The following is a 13,471-nucleotide window of genomic DNA, read 5'->3' as shown; positions in this document are numbered from 1 at the left end:
GTTAAATGGGGGGGGGGGTAATAAAATGGGTTGTGAGTAGCGGGGGTTATCTCCCTCTTCTGATGGCTCTGATGTTTTTTTAGAAAGTGGGTTGGGGGAGATGGCATCAGGGTTTCAAAAACTCGTCTCTGCACAGTTACTTTTTGCATCTTTTTTTGCAGGGGAAGCAAAATAGTTTTGCCAGGGCAGCTGTGATCCGCGGGAAGAGAGCCTGTTTTTTCTTCGGCTCATCTGCAGCCACAGTACCTGAATAGGTGACAGAGAACAGGGCATGAAATCAGGGTCGTGTTCATTAAGGCACACAGTAGCAAAATGTTTTGAAACAGAAAACAAAAACAAGCATTTGTTATTGGCAAGTTCAAGAAAGTTCCTCCCTGTTTTAGTCTGTTCTCTTCCCTTTAGTGGCTAATGAATAAGACCCTGATAATTTCATCATAGTCTCCCGTCCTTACATTACAATAGTGTGCTGAAGACAGATGCACATGTTGACTGAAAAGAAATGAGGACTTACTATCATTGCCAAGAGGAGACACCTTGTTCTTCTTCTGGTCCTTGTTATTACCTCGCTTCTTCTTTCCTGACTTCCTCACTTCTTCCTTCATAGCCTCTTCCTTCTCCTTCTGCTTCTCCTTCTCCTTAGTAGAGAGAGAAACAGATTTGAGTCGATGCCTCACAATCAAACAGCCCAAATAACTAAACGTTCTACTGGTTCTTGTCTGTCTCATGTGTGGAGGTGATGTACTCGAGGTCTGTGAAGAGGGCACAGCTGATGGACTCGGTGCTCTCAGAAATGTAGCTAATTACCTGGGACTTCTCAGAGATGGCTGAGCTTACAATGGTCTTCTCCAAACCAGTGCTGTCATCAGCCATCTCCTCTAGGTCCTCTTCAAGGGTTTCCCTCCGGGCCAGGAGCTCCTCGGTGAGGGTGATATCACTCCTTGAGGACGTTGAGGAGTGTGACCTCCCACTAGCACGGCTCCTCCTGGCTCCAAAATGGCAGTCGGAACTCCAGTCCTCGGAATAGTCATCTATGACTTGTGTGATGGTGTCCGCCATGCACCTGATGGCTCCCTCGCCACCAGAGCGTGCGGCACGCAGTTGAGCCCGGTTGGAGTCCGAACGCAGGGACAATCTTTGAGCTGCAGTCTTCACGATGGCCTTCACCGCATCCTCCCCAATGAATTGGATGCTCTCCTCCAGGCCAAAGACGACAGAGATGTCAGCATACTTAAGGGCATGCTGGACCTCCAGAAAGAGATCCTTCATCAGCCTGAAGGGGTCATTGGCCCTCCTTGTCTGGGGGGACTCTGAGGCCTCCAGTCGGCACATGATGCCGTGGAGGATAAACTTCAGGGTCTGGGGGCTTATGACGGTGGCCCAGGGAGTGCTGCAAATGAGGATGTCCTCCTCAATAAGATTCTTGCCTGGTAGGTGGGAGGGAATCTTCTCAAGGGCCTTGGTGGGCATCAGGGAGCTGTCACTCACGTCGGACACCTCAGCTTCTCCCACCTCTTCTTCCAGGGTCTGGGAAGGAGCTGCCCGTGCTGCATGGGTGGTCGTCATAGAGTTGTCCTTCATGGAGGTGCTGGACACTAACTCTTCTTCATCCAGGCAGGGTCTGGGCAGAAAAACATCCAGAGTCTGGGCAGGAGCTGCCCATGCTGCCTGGGTTGAGGTGGAGGGTTTAGGGTATGAGACAGTCATGGCACTCACAACTACCTCCTCTTCTTCGGGTGAAGAGGGACATTGAGAGTCAGGGAACCTTTCCCTGGCACCGGAATCCAATCCTAAGAAAACACACTCATATTCTGAAATGGTTCAAAGCCACATTCATGTATAACACTATGCAGTATCTGGCACATTTACTATAATGGTAATACACTGGTTATTACACAGGTTATTACATTGTTATTACTGGTCATATGGGTAAAACAGGTTATAAGTGTACCTTTCTGGATGATGAGCCTGGCCTTGTAATCGTCGTTGCAGGTACTGTTCAGGATGTCTCCCACCCTGGAGGTCAGGACCTGGCAGACGGCCCCTAGTCAAATCAACATTTATTTAATACAGGGATGTCAAACTCATTCCATGGGGGGCCGAGTGTCTGCAGGTTTTAGTTTTTTCCTTTCAATTAAGACCTAGACAACCAGGTGAGAGGAGTTTCTTACTAATTAGTGACCTTAATTCATCAATCTAGGGCGGAGTGAAAACCTGCAGAAACCCGGCCTTCTATAGAATGAATTTGACATTGATTCAAAGTAATACTTCACACATAAAATGTCTCCAAACACTGTATAGAAAAATAAGAAAAAAAGAGGAGAGAGAAAACGAAAATACCATTACTGACAATAAGGGAAATGAAAGAAGGGGATTATGCGGGTGCAAAAGACGGTAAAAACAACATAATAACTAACCTAGTGCCTCCTTGTTGTCATCGGAGAGGGAGAGGGAGCCGGAGGACTGGAGGGTCTGGAATCTGCCCTTCTCCAACAGAGCGGCCCACCTCCCACGGGACTCTGCCACCTCCTCCTCCCCAAGCCCACTTGACCAGGTGGAGTCGCTGTCCCACAACTCCTCCTCGCTGGATGTGGGGGTGTTCCCCCAGCCGTCCCTATACATCCAGTTGAAGTTGTCATTCCACATAATGTCTCTACCTGGTGGGGTGGTCGGCAGACCCAAGAAGTTCCCCAGCAGATTCTTAATGGCACGTTGGACGAACATGTACAGCACGTCTGTGAAGAATTCATTGGAGAGCCTACGGTTGGCAGCCAGGTCTTTTAGGATGGGCTCGGACCTGCTCTGGCGGGCCATTGGCCTCCTGCCCATACCGCTGTCCAGAAGCATCTGATACACCTTGCAGATGAGCTCCTTCCCAAAGTAGTGGACCTTCCCCCTGAAGATCCTGTTGACCAGCCTCCATGAGGACAGGATCTGCCCCAGGGGCTCCACTGCCGGGGTTAACTTAATGTCCATGATGTCATTCAGTGAAACATCATCCTCACTGCTGAACTCCTGGTGGAGTTCCCGGTCAGTGTCGGAGTGCGCCAGATGAAAAATAACATCGAAGATGTTACTGGCTGTGACTCCTGCCTCTCTGTGGCCGGTGGTGGGAATGGTGGTCTGGCTACTCCTTCTGCCGCCATGCCCAGACCGGGGAATGCTGGGAGTGCTGGCAGTCTGGGTCTCGTCCATCTCCCCAGCAGGGCTGCTGGTCTCCATAACTTCCCCTGGCCTCTCCCCAAACAGGGCAAAGACAGGGAGGGACCCCTCGCTAAGGGCTTTATGGACGTCACTTCCCTTGGGACTCCTCACTGACCCCAGTTCTCCCAACTCTGTTGGTGACCCAGGGCGTCTCCCATTTCGGCTGTTGTTGCCTCTTCCAGACCTCATGTGGTGGATGCGTCTGGCGGCCTCCTGGGCACTCTCACAGGCGCCCCTGAACAGCTCTGAGAAGATGCTGGAGAGCTTCTCTTCGGTCAGAGTGATGCCTGGATGGGTGTTCTCCAGGTCATCCTCACCAGAAGAGAAGAGGTCCTCCTGGGCCCTTTTCAGGATGTTACTCACAGACAGATCTGCTATGCCCTGAAGCTCCTTGTCGGTCTCAGAAGGGGGAGTGGGCGGCTGCCCGCCCAGGAGCCTTCCCTTCGGCTCAGAACTCCGCTGGTGGAACTTTTCAGAGATGATCTGGAGCACACCTGACCCCCAGCGGAATGAGTCTGACGACTCTGGTCTGGAGGTCCTGTGCAGAGCCATCACTGGGAGGAACACCTCACTGGAGACACACACCACCCACTCGATGACTTCGTCCAGGTCGCCTATTGTCACGTTCTTAGAAAGAGAAACAGAAAACAACAATCTGACAGCTAGTAGTTTTTATGTTACAAGATAGTTGTTTCCGATGATCACTCCACCCTTAAAAGCAGAAAAAATGGGGGACTTACCATTTGTTTGAGGAACTTCCTGATAAGCTTTCTCTGACTGGAAAACAAACAAACACCAGGAATCATTGGCAACTTAAACTAGTGTTTATATAGATTATATTTTTTCTGCACATAATGAGGTTCACAGCAGGACTCACGGGTGAGACTTCAGGAAGTTTGTTAGAGAGAACGCCTCAGGTGAAATTGGACAGGAGGCATCATCGCTCTTAGCCTCGGACGTGACATCACTCTTTGTGGTCAGGAGGTCATCAACAGATGGAAAGGAGATCATTATCTCGCCATCATTAGGTTTCAGGGGACCTGGGATTTCTGAAACAGAAGACAATCAGAATTACCACCGAACAAGCTAGTGACCACAGCAACGATTCTATTGAAGTTGTATAATCAGGAATAAACACTGTGTCACCAATACCCACCTGTTGTCTCCATTTTAGTAACTTTAGTGCCCTTCTTGATAGCTGGCAGGACACCTACAGAAAGAGGAGAGTCGTAGATAATAGTGGATCTTTCCACCATACTGTATGTCCTTTTAGAATTCCATCAAAAAATCCAAGAATTTTGGAAGTGGAGATCAATACTCACTGTTACTGATTGTTTGAGATAGAGTTTGAGGCAGTGCCAACACACCAACTACTTGGCGGCTTAGGTTTACCACCCCTGACTTAGCCTCCCTAGCCCTTCTAGCCTTGATAGCCTCTCGGCTGGGCCTGGGGCCTTGTGGGGGCTTCGGCACAAGGTTCTGAGACAAATAACAACAGTGGGGAAATCATATCACCATAGAAACCACCTATTTCACCATAGGCATGGTGGTACTAAGTGACATGTCACATAAGGGTTAACCTTAGAATTACAATCAGAATTAAAATCAGAATTCCAATTCTATTAGTTCTAACTAGTAGGTGGTCCATGTGTCTTAATGGCGTTATTATCTTGTTGTAAACTGGTTTTCAACCCGTCATATTACTAGATTACAACCAACTGGTCTCCGTTACAACCAGACGTTTTGCAACAGAACTAAAAGCTGTTTCTTACCTTCAGGGGGCTGTCCTTGGGGCAGTCTCCCAGGGCTGGCAGCCTTAGTCCATCATGGCCAGCGGAATGGACGTCTGTCTGGAGCACCTGCTCTCCAGCACTAGCTTGGAGGTTCCCAGCCTGGGGTTTATGAACATAAGGAAATACATTTAACTTGAGCCCTCCATTATTAAGCCCGCTTCTCCAAATATAAATCATAACCTTAGAATTACAATCAGAATTAAAATCAGAATTCCAATAAAATTTGTTCTAACTAGTAGGTGGTCCATGTGTCTTAATAGCGTTATTATCTTGTTGTAAACTGGTTTTCAACCCGTCATATTACTAGATTACAACCAACTGGTCTCCGTTACAACCAGACGTTTTGCAACAGAACTAAAAGCTGTTTCTTACCTTCAGGGGGCTGTCCTTGGGGCAGTCTCCCAGGGCTGGCAGCCTTAGTCCATCATGGCCAGCGGAATGGACGTCTGTCTGGAGCACCTGCTCTCCAGCACTAGCTTGGAGGTTCCCAGCCTGGGGTTTATGAACATAAGGAAATACATTTAACTTGAGCCCTCCATTATTAAGCCCGCTTCTCCAAATATAAATCATAACCTTAGAATTACAATCAGAATTCCAATACTATTAATAGTTCTAACTAGTAGGTGGTCCATGTGTCTTAATGGCGTTATTATCTTGTTGTAAACTGGTTTTCAACCCGTCATATTACTAGATTACAACCAACTGGTCTCCGTTACAACCAGACGTTCTGCAACAGAACTAAAAGCTGTTTCTTACCTTCAGGGGGCTGTCCTTGGGGCAGTCTCCCAGGGCTGGCAGCCTTAGTCCATCATGGCCAGCGGAATGGACGTCTGTCTGGAGCACCTGCTCTCCAGCACTAGCTTGGAGGTTCCCAGCCTGGGGTACAGGAACATAAGGAAATACATTTAACTTGAGCCCTCCATTATTAAGCCCGCTTCTCCAAATATAAATCATAACCTTAGAATTACAATCAGAATTCAAATCAGAATTCCAATACTATTAATAGTTCTAACTAGTAGGTGGTCCATGTGTCTTAATGGCGTTATTATCTTGTTGTAAACTGGTTTTCAACCCGTCATATTACTAGATTAAAACCAACTGGTCTCCGTTACAACCAGACGTTTTGCAACAGAACTAAAAGCTGTTTCTTACCTTCAGGGGGCTGTCCTTGGGGCAGTCTCCCAGGGCTGGCAGCCTTAGTCCATCATGGCCAGCGGAATGGACGTCTGTCTGGAGCACCTGCTCTCCAGCACTAGCTTGGAGGTTCCCAGCCTGGGGTTTATGAACATAAGGAAATACATTTAACTTGAGCCCTCCATTATTAAGCCCGCTTCTCCAAATATAAATCATAACCTTAGAATTAAAATCAGAATTCCAATAAAATTAGTTCTAACTAGTAGGTGGTCCATGTGTCTTAATAGCGTTATTATCTTGTTGTAAACTGGTTTTCAACCCGTCATATTACTAGATTACAACCAACTGGTCTCCGTTACAACCAGACGTTCTGCAACAGAAATAAAAGCTGTTTCTTACCTTCAGGGGGCTGTCCTTGGGGCAGTCTCCCAGGGCTGGCAGCCTTAGTCCATCATGGCCAGCGGAATGGACGTCTGTCTGGAGCACCTGCTCTCCAGCACTAGCTTGGAGGTTCCCAGCCTGGGGTACAGGAACATAAGGAAATACATTTAACTTGAGCCCTCCATTATTAAGCCCGCTTCTCCAAATTAAATTCATAACCTTAGAATTACAATCAGAATTCCAATAAAATTAGTTCTAACTAGTAGGTGGTCCATGTGTCTTAATAGCGTTATTATCTTGTTGTAAACTGGTTTTCAACCCGTCATATTACTAGATTACAACCAACTGGTCTCCGTTACAACCAGAAGTTTTGCAACAGAACTAAAAGCTGTTTCTTACCTTTCGAGGGCTGTCCTTGGGGCAGTCTCCCAGGGCTGGCAGCCTTAGTCCATCATGGCCAGCGGGAAAGACATTTGTCTGGAGCACCTGCTCTCCAGCACTAGCTTGGAGGGTCCCAGCCTGGGGTTTATGAACATAAGGAAATACATTTAACTTGAGCCCTCCATTATTAAGCCCACTTTTCCAACTAGAAATCATGTCAATCTGTTTTTACAGCATATACGCTATACTACCAATAAGATAGCCTCATTACATATCAAGAGAGAAAGCCCCAGAATTAACAAAAAAAAATTTTTAATCACTTATGAGACTTACCTTTTGAAGATTTATTCTCAACAGTTTATGATTTCTATCCATTGTGTTTTCAGGCACCCTTCAGATTGGACCTGACATTTTTTTTTATAAACAAATGCATTTTAATATATATATATTTTTTTTCAAATTACAAAATCTTGTCCCGTTTTGCTGTACTCACAGAATGTCGTCTTTGTCCACTCAAAGTGATTTATTTGAACATGAGGATGACTGTCCTTTGCAAATCATCAACTCAACTGAGCCAGAAGTAGGCACTGAACCTTCTCTCGAGTGCGTTTACGTCATAGGCTCATATATTACGTCATGCCATTGTACATGATTACGTCAACTACAATAGCCAGAGCGACCACTCTGGGAAATTAAGGCATTGTTTCTGATCACATACGAAATCCCTATAAAGTTTACAATGTAACCTAATTCACTTTGGTTCAGTGAGGTTTAATCGTATTTTATGGATAAATGTTGCCCTCTGTTGGCCATAACTGAAATAGTCAGGAATTAAAGTCGCGCCATCATCAGTCTGCACACTCCCATTGTTGGACTTTTAACAGCTACGGTTAAAGTAACATCTATTTAGTGTCAATAATATGGACCAAACAAATTATGGTCAAATAAATCAAATCATTGATGGGTTTGGTGAGGGAAGACAGATGTGGTAAGCTGATATGATCAAGGCAGGCCCACATATTGCCAATTATGAATAAATGGTTTAAGCCAACTGCCTATTAGTCCAAGATACTCATTACAGTCATGTCACACTTCTATCATAATTTATACAAACTGGATGAATGCAGGCTGTTGGTTTGTAAATGTTGTAAATAAATATGTATATATGGTGTATATGATTATTAATATTAATATTAATATTGTTTCATTCACTTATCTTTTTGACCTGCACTGTTGGAGTTCAGATCTTAAGAATTTCACTGTACCCTGCAATTACATCTGCGACGCTATGAATGTGACTAATAAATTAATCTAATCGATTCGAATCTAAATTCAGAAATCATTCCTGGGTGAGGAAACCTAGTCATACGTAGCTATAATTTACAGAAATCAGAAATGTTTACATTATTGCTGAATAAGGCTATCTCAGTGTACTTTTTTCATAACAGTGTTGTCAAACAAGAAATGATGCCCAAAATTAAGTTAAGGGTTATTTGCTATCATTTTCAAGATCGGCATTTGAATAGGCTAATCATGGTTCGTTTTCAGACAGGTTTGGGGAGATTGCCTTTCAAATTAACCAATAGTGGCCACGAAGACACGAGCACAGTGCTTCCGGACTTGAGTACTGCCCCTGTGAACCTAGCTAGCAGTGATAGTCGAAGCCGATTTGAATTAACACAGAGAAGTAAGTGTATTTTAAATGCATAAAAAATGTGCTGTATTGAGTAATTTTCAATATCGCATGGATTGTAAAATGGAGACATCTATTTCTCTTTCCATAACGCTCAAAAATAGCAGCAATGTTCGACTATATTTTTGTACCTTATATACCTTGTGCGATCTGGCTAGCTAACTAAAACATTTAGCATTGCGTCAAGCTAATGCTAGTACGGTCATGTCAGTTAGCAGTTATGTATGCCCTCCAGTGTTTTAGATGACATTCTCCCACACGTGATTTTCTACTACATGGGGTAATAATTAAAAACGGTTCAAATAAACAGTCTAATTTAATGCAAAAGAGAATATAACATTAAGCCTGAAAAGCTTAACATCATGGATTAAAAATAAAAAGATCAAAACAAGTAATAGAAACAAGACTAGTGTAATGAAAGCATAAGTGGCTCTTGATTCACTCATATGACCCTTGTCTGACGACCTTTGACCTCTAACCCTTGATACCCCCTCCTTCCCAGACTTCTGGAGGCGGACTCCAAGTCGATGCGTTCGATGAGCGGCTCGCGGCGGAACAGCGGCTCGTCCCTGGTGTCCAGCTCCTCTGCCTCGTCCAACCTGTCCCACCTGGAGGAGGACACCTGGATCCTGTGGGGACGTATCGTCAACGAGTGGGACGAATGGAGACGCAAGAAGGACAAGCTGCTCAAGGTGAGGGGGGAGGATGGATGAGTTATCGAGAGACTGATAGAGCAAAGGGAAGAGAGGGGAGAAGATGGAGAGAGGACAGGGGGAAAATTGGTGTTGGAGGGCCAGTAGGAGGCACCCTTCCCTCTGGCCTAAAAAGAATATCCCAATTTCCCAGGGCAGTGATTGGGGACATTGCCGTCTTTCGGATGGGACATTAAATGGGTGTCCTGACTCTGTGGTCACTAAAGATCCTATGGCACTTATCGTAAGAGTAGGGGTGTTAACCCCGATGTCCTGGCTAAATTTCCAATCTGGCCCTCATACCATCACGGTCACCTAATCATCCCCAGTTTACAATTGGCTCATTCATCCCCCTCCTCTCCCCTGTAACTATTTCCCAGGTCGTTGCTGTACATTACATATTACATTTAAGTCATTTAGCAGACGCTCTTATCCAGAGCGACTTACAAAACGACTGTAAATGAGAATGTGTTCTCAGTCAACTTACCTGGTAAAATAAGGGTTAAATAAAATTAAAATAGGAAAGCAGACAGAGCCAGGGAGGGGGGAACAGAACAGCAGGAGAGATTAGAGAGGAGAAAATGCGAGTGAGGACAAATGAGGAGAGAGCACAGATGGAGGTATTGATAAGTGAAGATAAGATATGAGATGACATAGATATTCAGTATAGGCTAGGATGTAGAGTTCTACACTAAGCTGAGAATTAGATTTGTAAAATAAACCTTTCTTTTCACCTCCAGGAGCTGATCCGTAAGGGCATCCCACACCACTTCCGGGCCATCGTGTGGCAGCTGCTTGGTAACGCCACAGACATGCCAGTGAAGAACCAGTACTCTGAGCTGCTCAAGATGTCCTCGCCCTGCGAAAAGCTCATCCGCCGGGACATTGCCCGCACCTACCCCGAGCATGAGTTCTTCAAGGGCCAGGACAGCCTGGGTCAGGAGGTGCTCTTCAACGTCATGAAGGTGAGGATATTTTGACCTTTGACCTTGAACATTACTTTTTTTCTGCATTATTAGAATGTTGTCTCTTAGGTTTACATGGACAAACAGAATGGATTTGGTATGATTAGTCATTTTTGTACTAGTGAGATGTGCAGTTGGATGAACAGTTAGAAGCAGTTACATCTGCATTGCTTGCTGTTTGGGGTTTTAGGCTGGGTTTCCGGGCTTTATAAATAAATGTGATTGATTTGAGTTAAATGTGTATTTAAACTGTATGGGCTGGTTTCCCAGACTCTGATTCAGCCTAGTCCTGGACTAAAAAGCTTAACAAATGTAGAATCTCTAAACTTAATCTGTGTCTGGGAAACCTCCCCAATGAGTATAGGTTTGTTTATAATGATTGATGTCTGTGTGTCCAGGCGTATTCTCTGGTGGACCGGGAGGTGGGCTACTGCCAGGGCAGTGCCTTCATCGTGGGCCTGCTGCTCATGCAGGTAACGTCTCTTCAGCAACCCTCTGGTCTAGACATTCCCCTCTCTTGCTATCGCGCTACGTTGTGCTAAATACGGAATTGTACTGATTCTACCCTTTTTCGTTGCTTATACAGTATGAATAAATGACCTCTGAGCTCCTGATTTTAGTGTGAATGCACACAGTCACACAGCCTGACCCGGTCTCTCCTGTGGCCCTCTAGATGCCAGAGGAGGAGGCGTTCTGTGTGTTTGTGCGTCTGATGCAGGAGTACCGTCTGAGGGAGCTTTTCAAACCAACCATGGCTGAACTAGGCCTCTGTATCTACCAGTTTGAATACCTGCTGCAGGTAAATAAACTTTATCCATCTCCATATGTCACGCTGGCCAATGTAGAAGGTTGGATGTGTCCCAAATGGCAACTTAGACCCTATAAAGTGCACTCTTCTGATGGCTCTGATGTTTTTTTAGAAAGTGGGTTGGGGGAGGTGGCATCAGGGTTTCAAAAACTCGTCTCTGCACAGTTACTTTTTGCATCTTTTTTTGCAGGGGAAGCAAAATAGTTTTGCCAGGGCAGCTGTGATCCGCGGGAAGAGAGCCTGTTTTTTCTTCGGCTCATCTGCAGCCACAGTACCTGAATAGGTGACAGAGAACAGGGCATGAAATCAGGGTCGTGTTCATTAAGGCACACAGTAGCAAAATGTTTTGAAACAGAAAACAAAAACAAGCATTTGTTATTGGCAAGTTCAAGAAAGTTCCTCCCTGTTTTAGTCTGTTCTCTTCCCTTTAGTGGCTAATGAATAAGACCCTGATAATTTCATCATAGTCTCCCGTCCTTACATTACAATAGTGTGCTGAAGACAGATGCACATGTTGACTGAAAAGAAATGAGGACTTACTATCATTGCCAAGAGGAGACACCTTGTTCTTCTTCTGGTCCTTGTTATTACCTCGCTTCTTCTTTCTTGACTTCTTCTCACTTCTTCCTTCTGCTTCTCCTTAGTAGAGAGAGAAACAGATTTGAGTCGATGCCTCACAATCAAACAGCCCAAATAACTAAACGATCTGCTGGTTCTTGTCTGTCTCATGTGTGGAGGTGATGTACTCGAGGTCTGTGAAGAGGGCACAGCTGATGGACTCGGTGCTCTCAGAAATGTAGCTAATTACCTGGGACTTCTCAGAGATGGCTGAGCTTACAATGGTCTTCTCCAAACCAGTGCTGTCATCAGCCATCTCCTCTAGGTCCTCTTCAAGGGTTTCCCTCCGGGCCAGGAGCTCCTCGGTGAGGGTGATATCACTCCTTGAGGACGTTGAGGAGTGTGACCTCCCACTAGCACGGCTCCTCCTGGCTCCAAAATGGCAGTCGGAACTCCAGTCCTCGGAATAGTCATCTATGACTTGTGTGATGGTGTCCGCCATGCACCTGATGGCTCCCTCGCCACCAGAGCGTGCGGCACGCAGTTGAGCCCGGTTGGAGTCCGAACGCAGGGACAATCTTTGAGCTGCAGTCTTCACGATGGCCTTCACCGCATCCTCCCCAATGAATTGGATGCTCTCCTCCAGGCCAAAGACGACAGAGATGTCAGCATACTTAAGGGCATGTTGGACCTCCAGAAAGAGATCCTTCATCAGGTTAGGGCATTTAGCCTATACCTATATAGCGACAGGTAGCCTAAAAAATCTCTCGTACTGCCCCTGAACAAGGCAGTTAACCCAATGTTCTTAGGTCGTCATTGAAAATAAGAATTTGTTCTAAACTGACTTGCCTAGTTAAATAAAGATAAAAAAATAAATAATGACTGGCACAGTGAACATACTCATAACAATGATACTGTAGACAGTACACAGCAAATTGACCTTAAGAATCTATAGCATGCAGGTGGGTCTGTAAAAAAAAGTAAAGAAGAAGATCAAAAGAGCTGCAAGTTGTGTTTATTAAGTTAAATGGGGGGGGGGGTAATAAAATGGGTTGTGAGTAGCGGGGGTTATCTCCCTCTTCTGATGGCTCTGATGTTTTTTTAGAAAGTGGGTTGGGGGAGATGGCATCAGGGTTTCAAAAACTTGTCTCTGCACAGTTACTTTTTGCATCTTTTTTTGCAGGGGAAGCAAAATAGTTTTGCCAGGGCAGCTGTGATCCGCGTGAAGAGAGCCTGTTTTTTCTTCGGCTCATCTGCAGCCACAGTACCTGAATAGGTGACAGAGAACAGGGCATGAAATCAGGGTCGTGTTCATTAAGGCACACAGTAGCAAAATGTTTTGAAACAGAAAACAAAAACAAGCATTTGTTATTGGCAAGTTCAAGAAAGTTCCTCCCTGTTTTAGTCTGTTCTCTTCCCTTTAGTGGCTAATGAATAAGACCCTGATAATTTAATCATAGTCTCCCGTCCTTACATTACAATAGTGTGCTGAAGACAGATGCACATGTTGACTGAAAAGAAATGAGGACTTACTATCATTGCCAAGAGGAGACACCTTGTTCTTCTTCTGGTCCTTGTTATTACCTCGCTTCTTCTTTCCTGACTTCCTCACTTCTTCCTTCATAGCCTCTTCCTTCTCCTTCTGCTTCTCCTTCTCCTTAGTAGAGAGAGAAACAGATTTGAGTCGATGCCTCACAATCAAACAGCCCAAATAACTAAACGATCTACTGGTTCTTGTCTGTCTCATGTGTGGAGGTGATGTACTCGAGGTCTGTGAAGAGGGCACAGCTGATGGACTCGGTGCTCTCAGAAATGTAGCTAATTACCTGGGACTTCTCAGAGATGGCTGAGCTTACAATGGTGGT

At 45.3% G+C, this 13,471-nt stretch overlaps 2 protein-coding genes and 1 long non-coding RNA gene across 5 annotated transcripts; 1 reads left to right on the top strand and 2 right to left on the bottom strand.

Annotated features, from left to right (window-relative positions):
• Positions 1 to 136: 136 nt before the first annotated feature.
• Positions 137 to 7,265, bottom strand: LOC139541286 (uncharacterized). Its single transcript, XM_071345763.1, has 16 exons — positions 7,224 to 7,265; positions 6,909 to 7,028; positions 6,528 to 6,647; positions 6,147 to 6,266; positions 5,751 to 5,870; positions 5,367 to 5,486; positions 4,974 to 5,093; positions 4,524 to 4,680; positions 4,358 to 4,411; positions 4,079 to 4,250; positions 3,942 to 3,978; positions 2,415 to 3,828; positions 1,949 to 2,041; positions 805 to 1,787; positions 512 to 635; positions 137 to 246 (listed from the first exon to the last, which is right to left on the bottom strand). The coding sequence occupies exons 1-16, from the start codon at positions 7,263 to 7,265 to the stop codon at positions 137 to 139; spliced, it is 3,906 nt and encodes a 1,301-aa protein (XP_071201864.1).
• On the top strand, positions 140 to 11,593 carry LOC139567671 (EVI5-like protein). 3 transcript variants are annotated; one of them, XM_071389076.1, is made up of 6 exons: positions 8,104 to 8,577; positions 9,086 to 9,275; positions 10,016 to 10,240; positions 10,639 to 10,713; positions 10,914 to 11,039; positions 11,239 to 11,593. In XM_071389076.1, the coding sequence occupies exons 2-6, from the start codon at positions 9,111 to 9,113 to the stop codon at positions 11,329 to 11,331; spliced, it is 684 nt and encodes a 227-aa protein (XP_071245177.1). In that variant the 5' UTR covers positions 8,104 to 8,577; positions 9,086 to 9,110; the 3' UTR covers positions 11,332 to 11,593. The 3 variants fall into 3 exon arrangements, with proteins under 3 accessions (XP_071245175.1, XP_071245174.1, XP_071245177.1); XM_071389074.1 differs by lacking the exon at positions 8,104 to 8,577 and adding an exon at positions 140 to 254 and having other exon boundaries at positions 10,914 to 11,593; XM_071389073.1 differs by having other exon boundaries at positions 8,100 to 8,577; positions 10,914 to 11,593.
• Positions 11,090 to 11,656, bottom strand: LOC139567672 (uncharacterized). The gene is made up of 2 exons (XR_011673448.1): positions 11,589 to 11,656; positions 11,090 to 11,323 (listed from the first exon to the last, which is right to left on the bottom strand). It is a non-coding gene; the product is annotated as an uncharacterized lncRNA (long non-coding RNA).
• Between the last annotated feature and the right edge of the window lie 1,815 nt (positions 11,657 to 13,471).

This window comes from Salvelinus alpinus, chromosome 2, assembly GCF_045679555.1.
Source record: "Salvelinus alpinus chromosome 2, SLU_Salpinus.1, whole genome shotgun sequence".
Classification (NCBI taxonomy): domain Eukaryota; kingdom Metazoa; phylum Chordata; class Actinopteri; order Salmoniformes; family Salmonidae; genus Salvelinus; species Salvelinus alpinus.
This window is presented reverse-complemented; position numbering and strand designations above follow the sequence as displayed.

Excerpts from the sequence above, each read along its gene's own strand:
- LOC139541286 (XM_071345763.1), bottom strand. The coding sequence starts at position 7,265 with ATGGATAGAAATCATAAACTGTTGAGAATAAATCTTCAAAAG. Across the intron at positions 6,648-6,908 it reads CCAAGGACAGCCCTCGAAAG|GCTGGGAACCTCCAAGCTAG; the intron begins GTAAGAAACAGC and ends CCTGTACCCCAG. Across the intron at positions 5,094-5,366 it reads CCAAGGACAGCCCCCTGAAG|GCTGGGAACCTCCAAGCTAG; the intron begins GTAAGAAACAGC and ends CATAAACCCCAG.
- LOC139567671 (XM_071389074.1), top strand. The coding sequence starts at position 9,111 with ATGCGTTCGATGAGCGGCTCGCGGCGGAACAGCGGCTCGTCCCTGGTG. Across the intron at positions 9,276-10,015 it reads AGAAGGACAAGCTGCTCAAG|GAGCTGATCCGTAAGGGCAT; the intron begins GTGAGGGGGGAG and ends TTTCACCTCCAG. Across the intron at positions 10,241-10,638 it reads TGCTCTTCAACGTCATGAAG|GCGTATTCTCTGGTGGACCG; the intron begins GTGAGGATATTT and ends CTGTGTGTCCAG.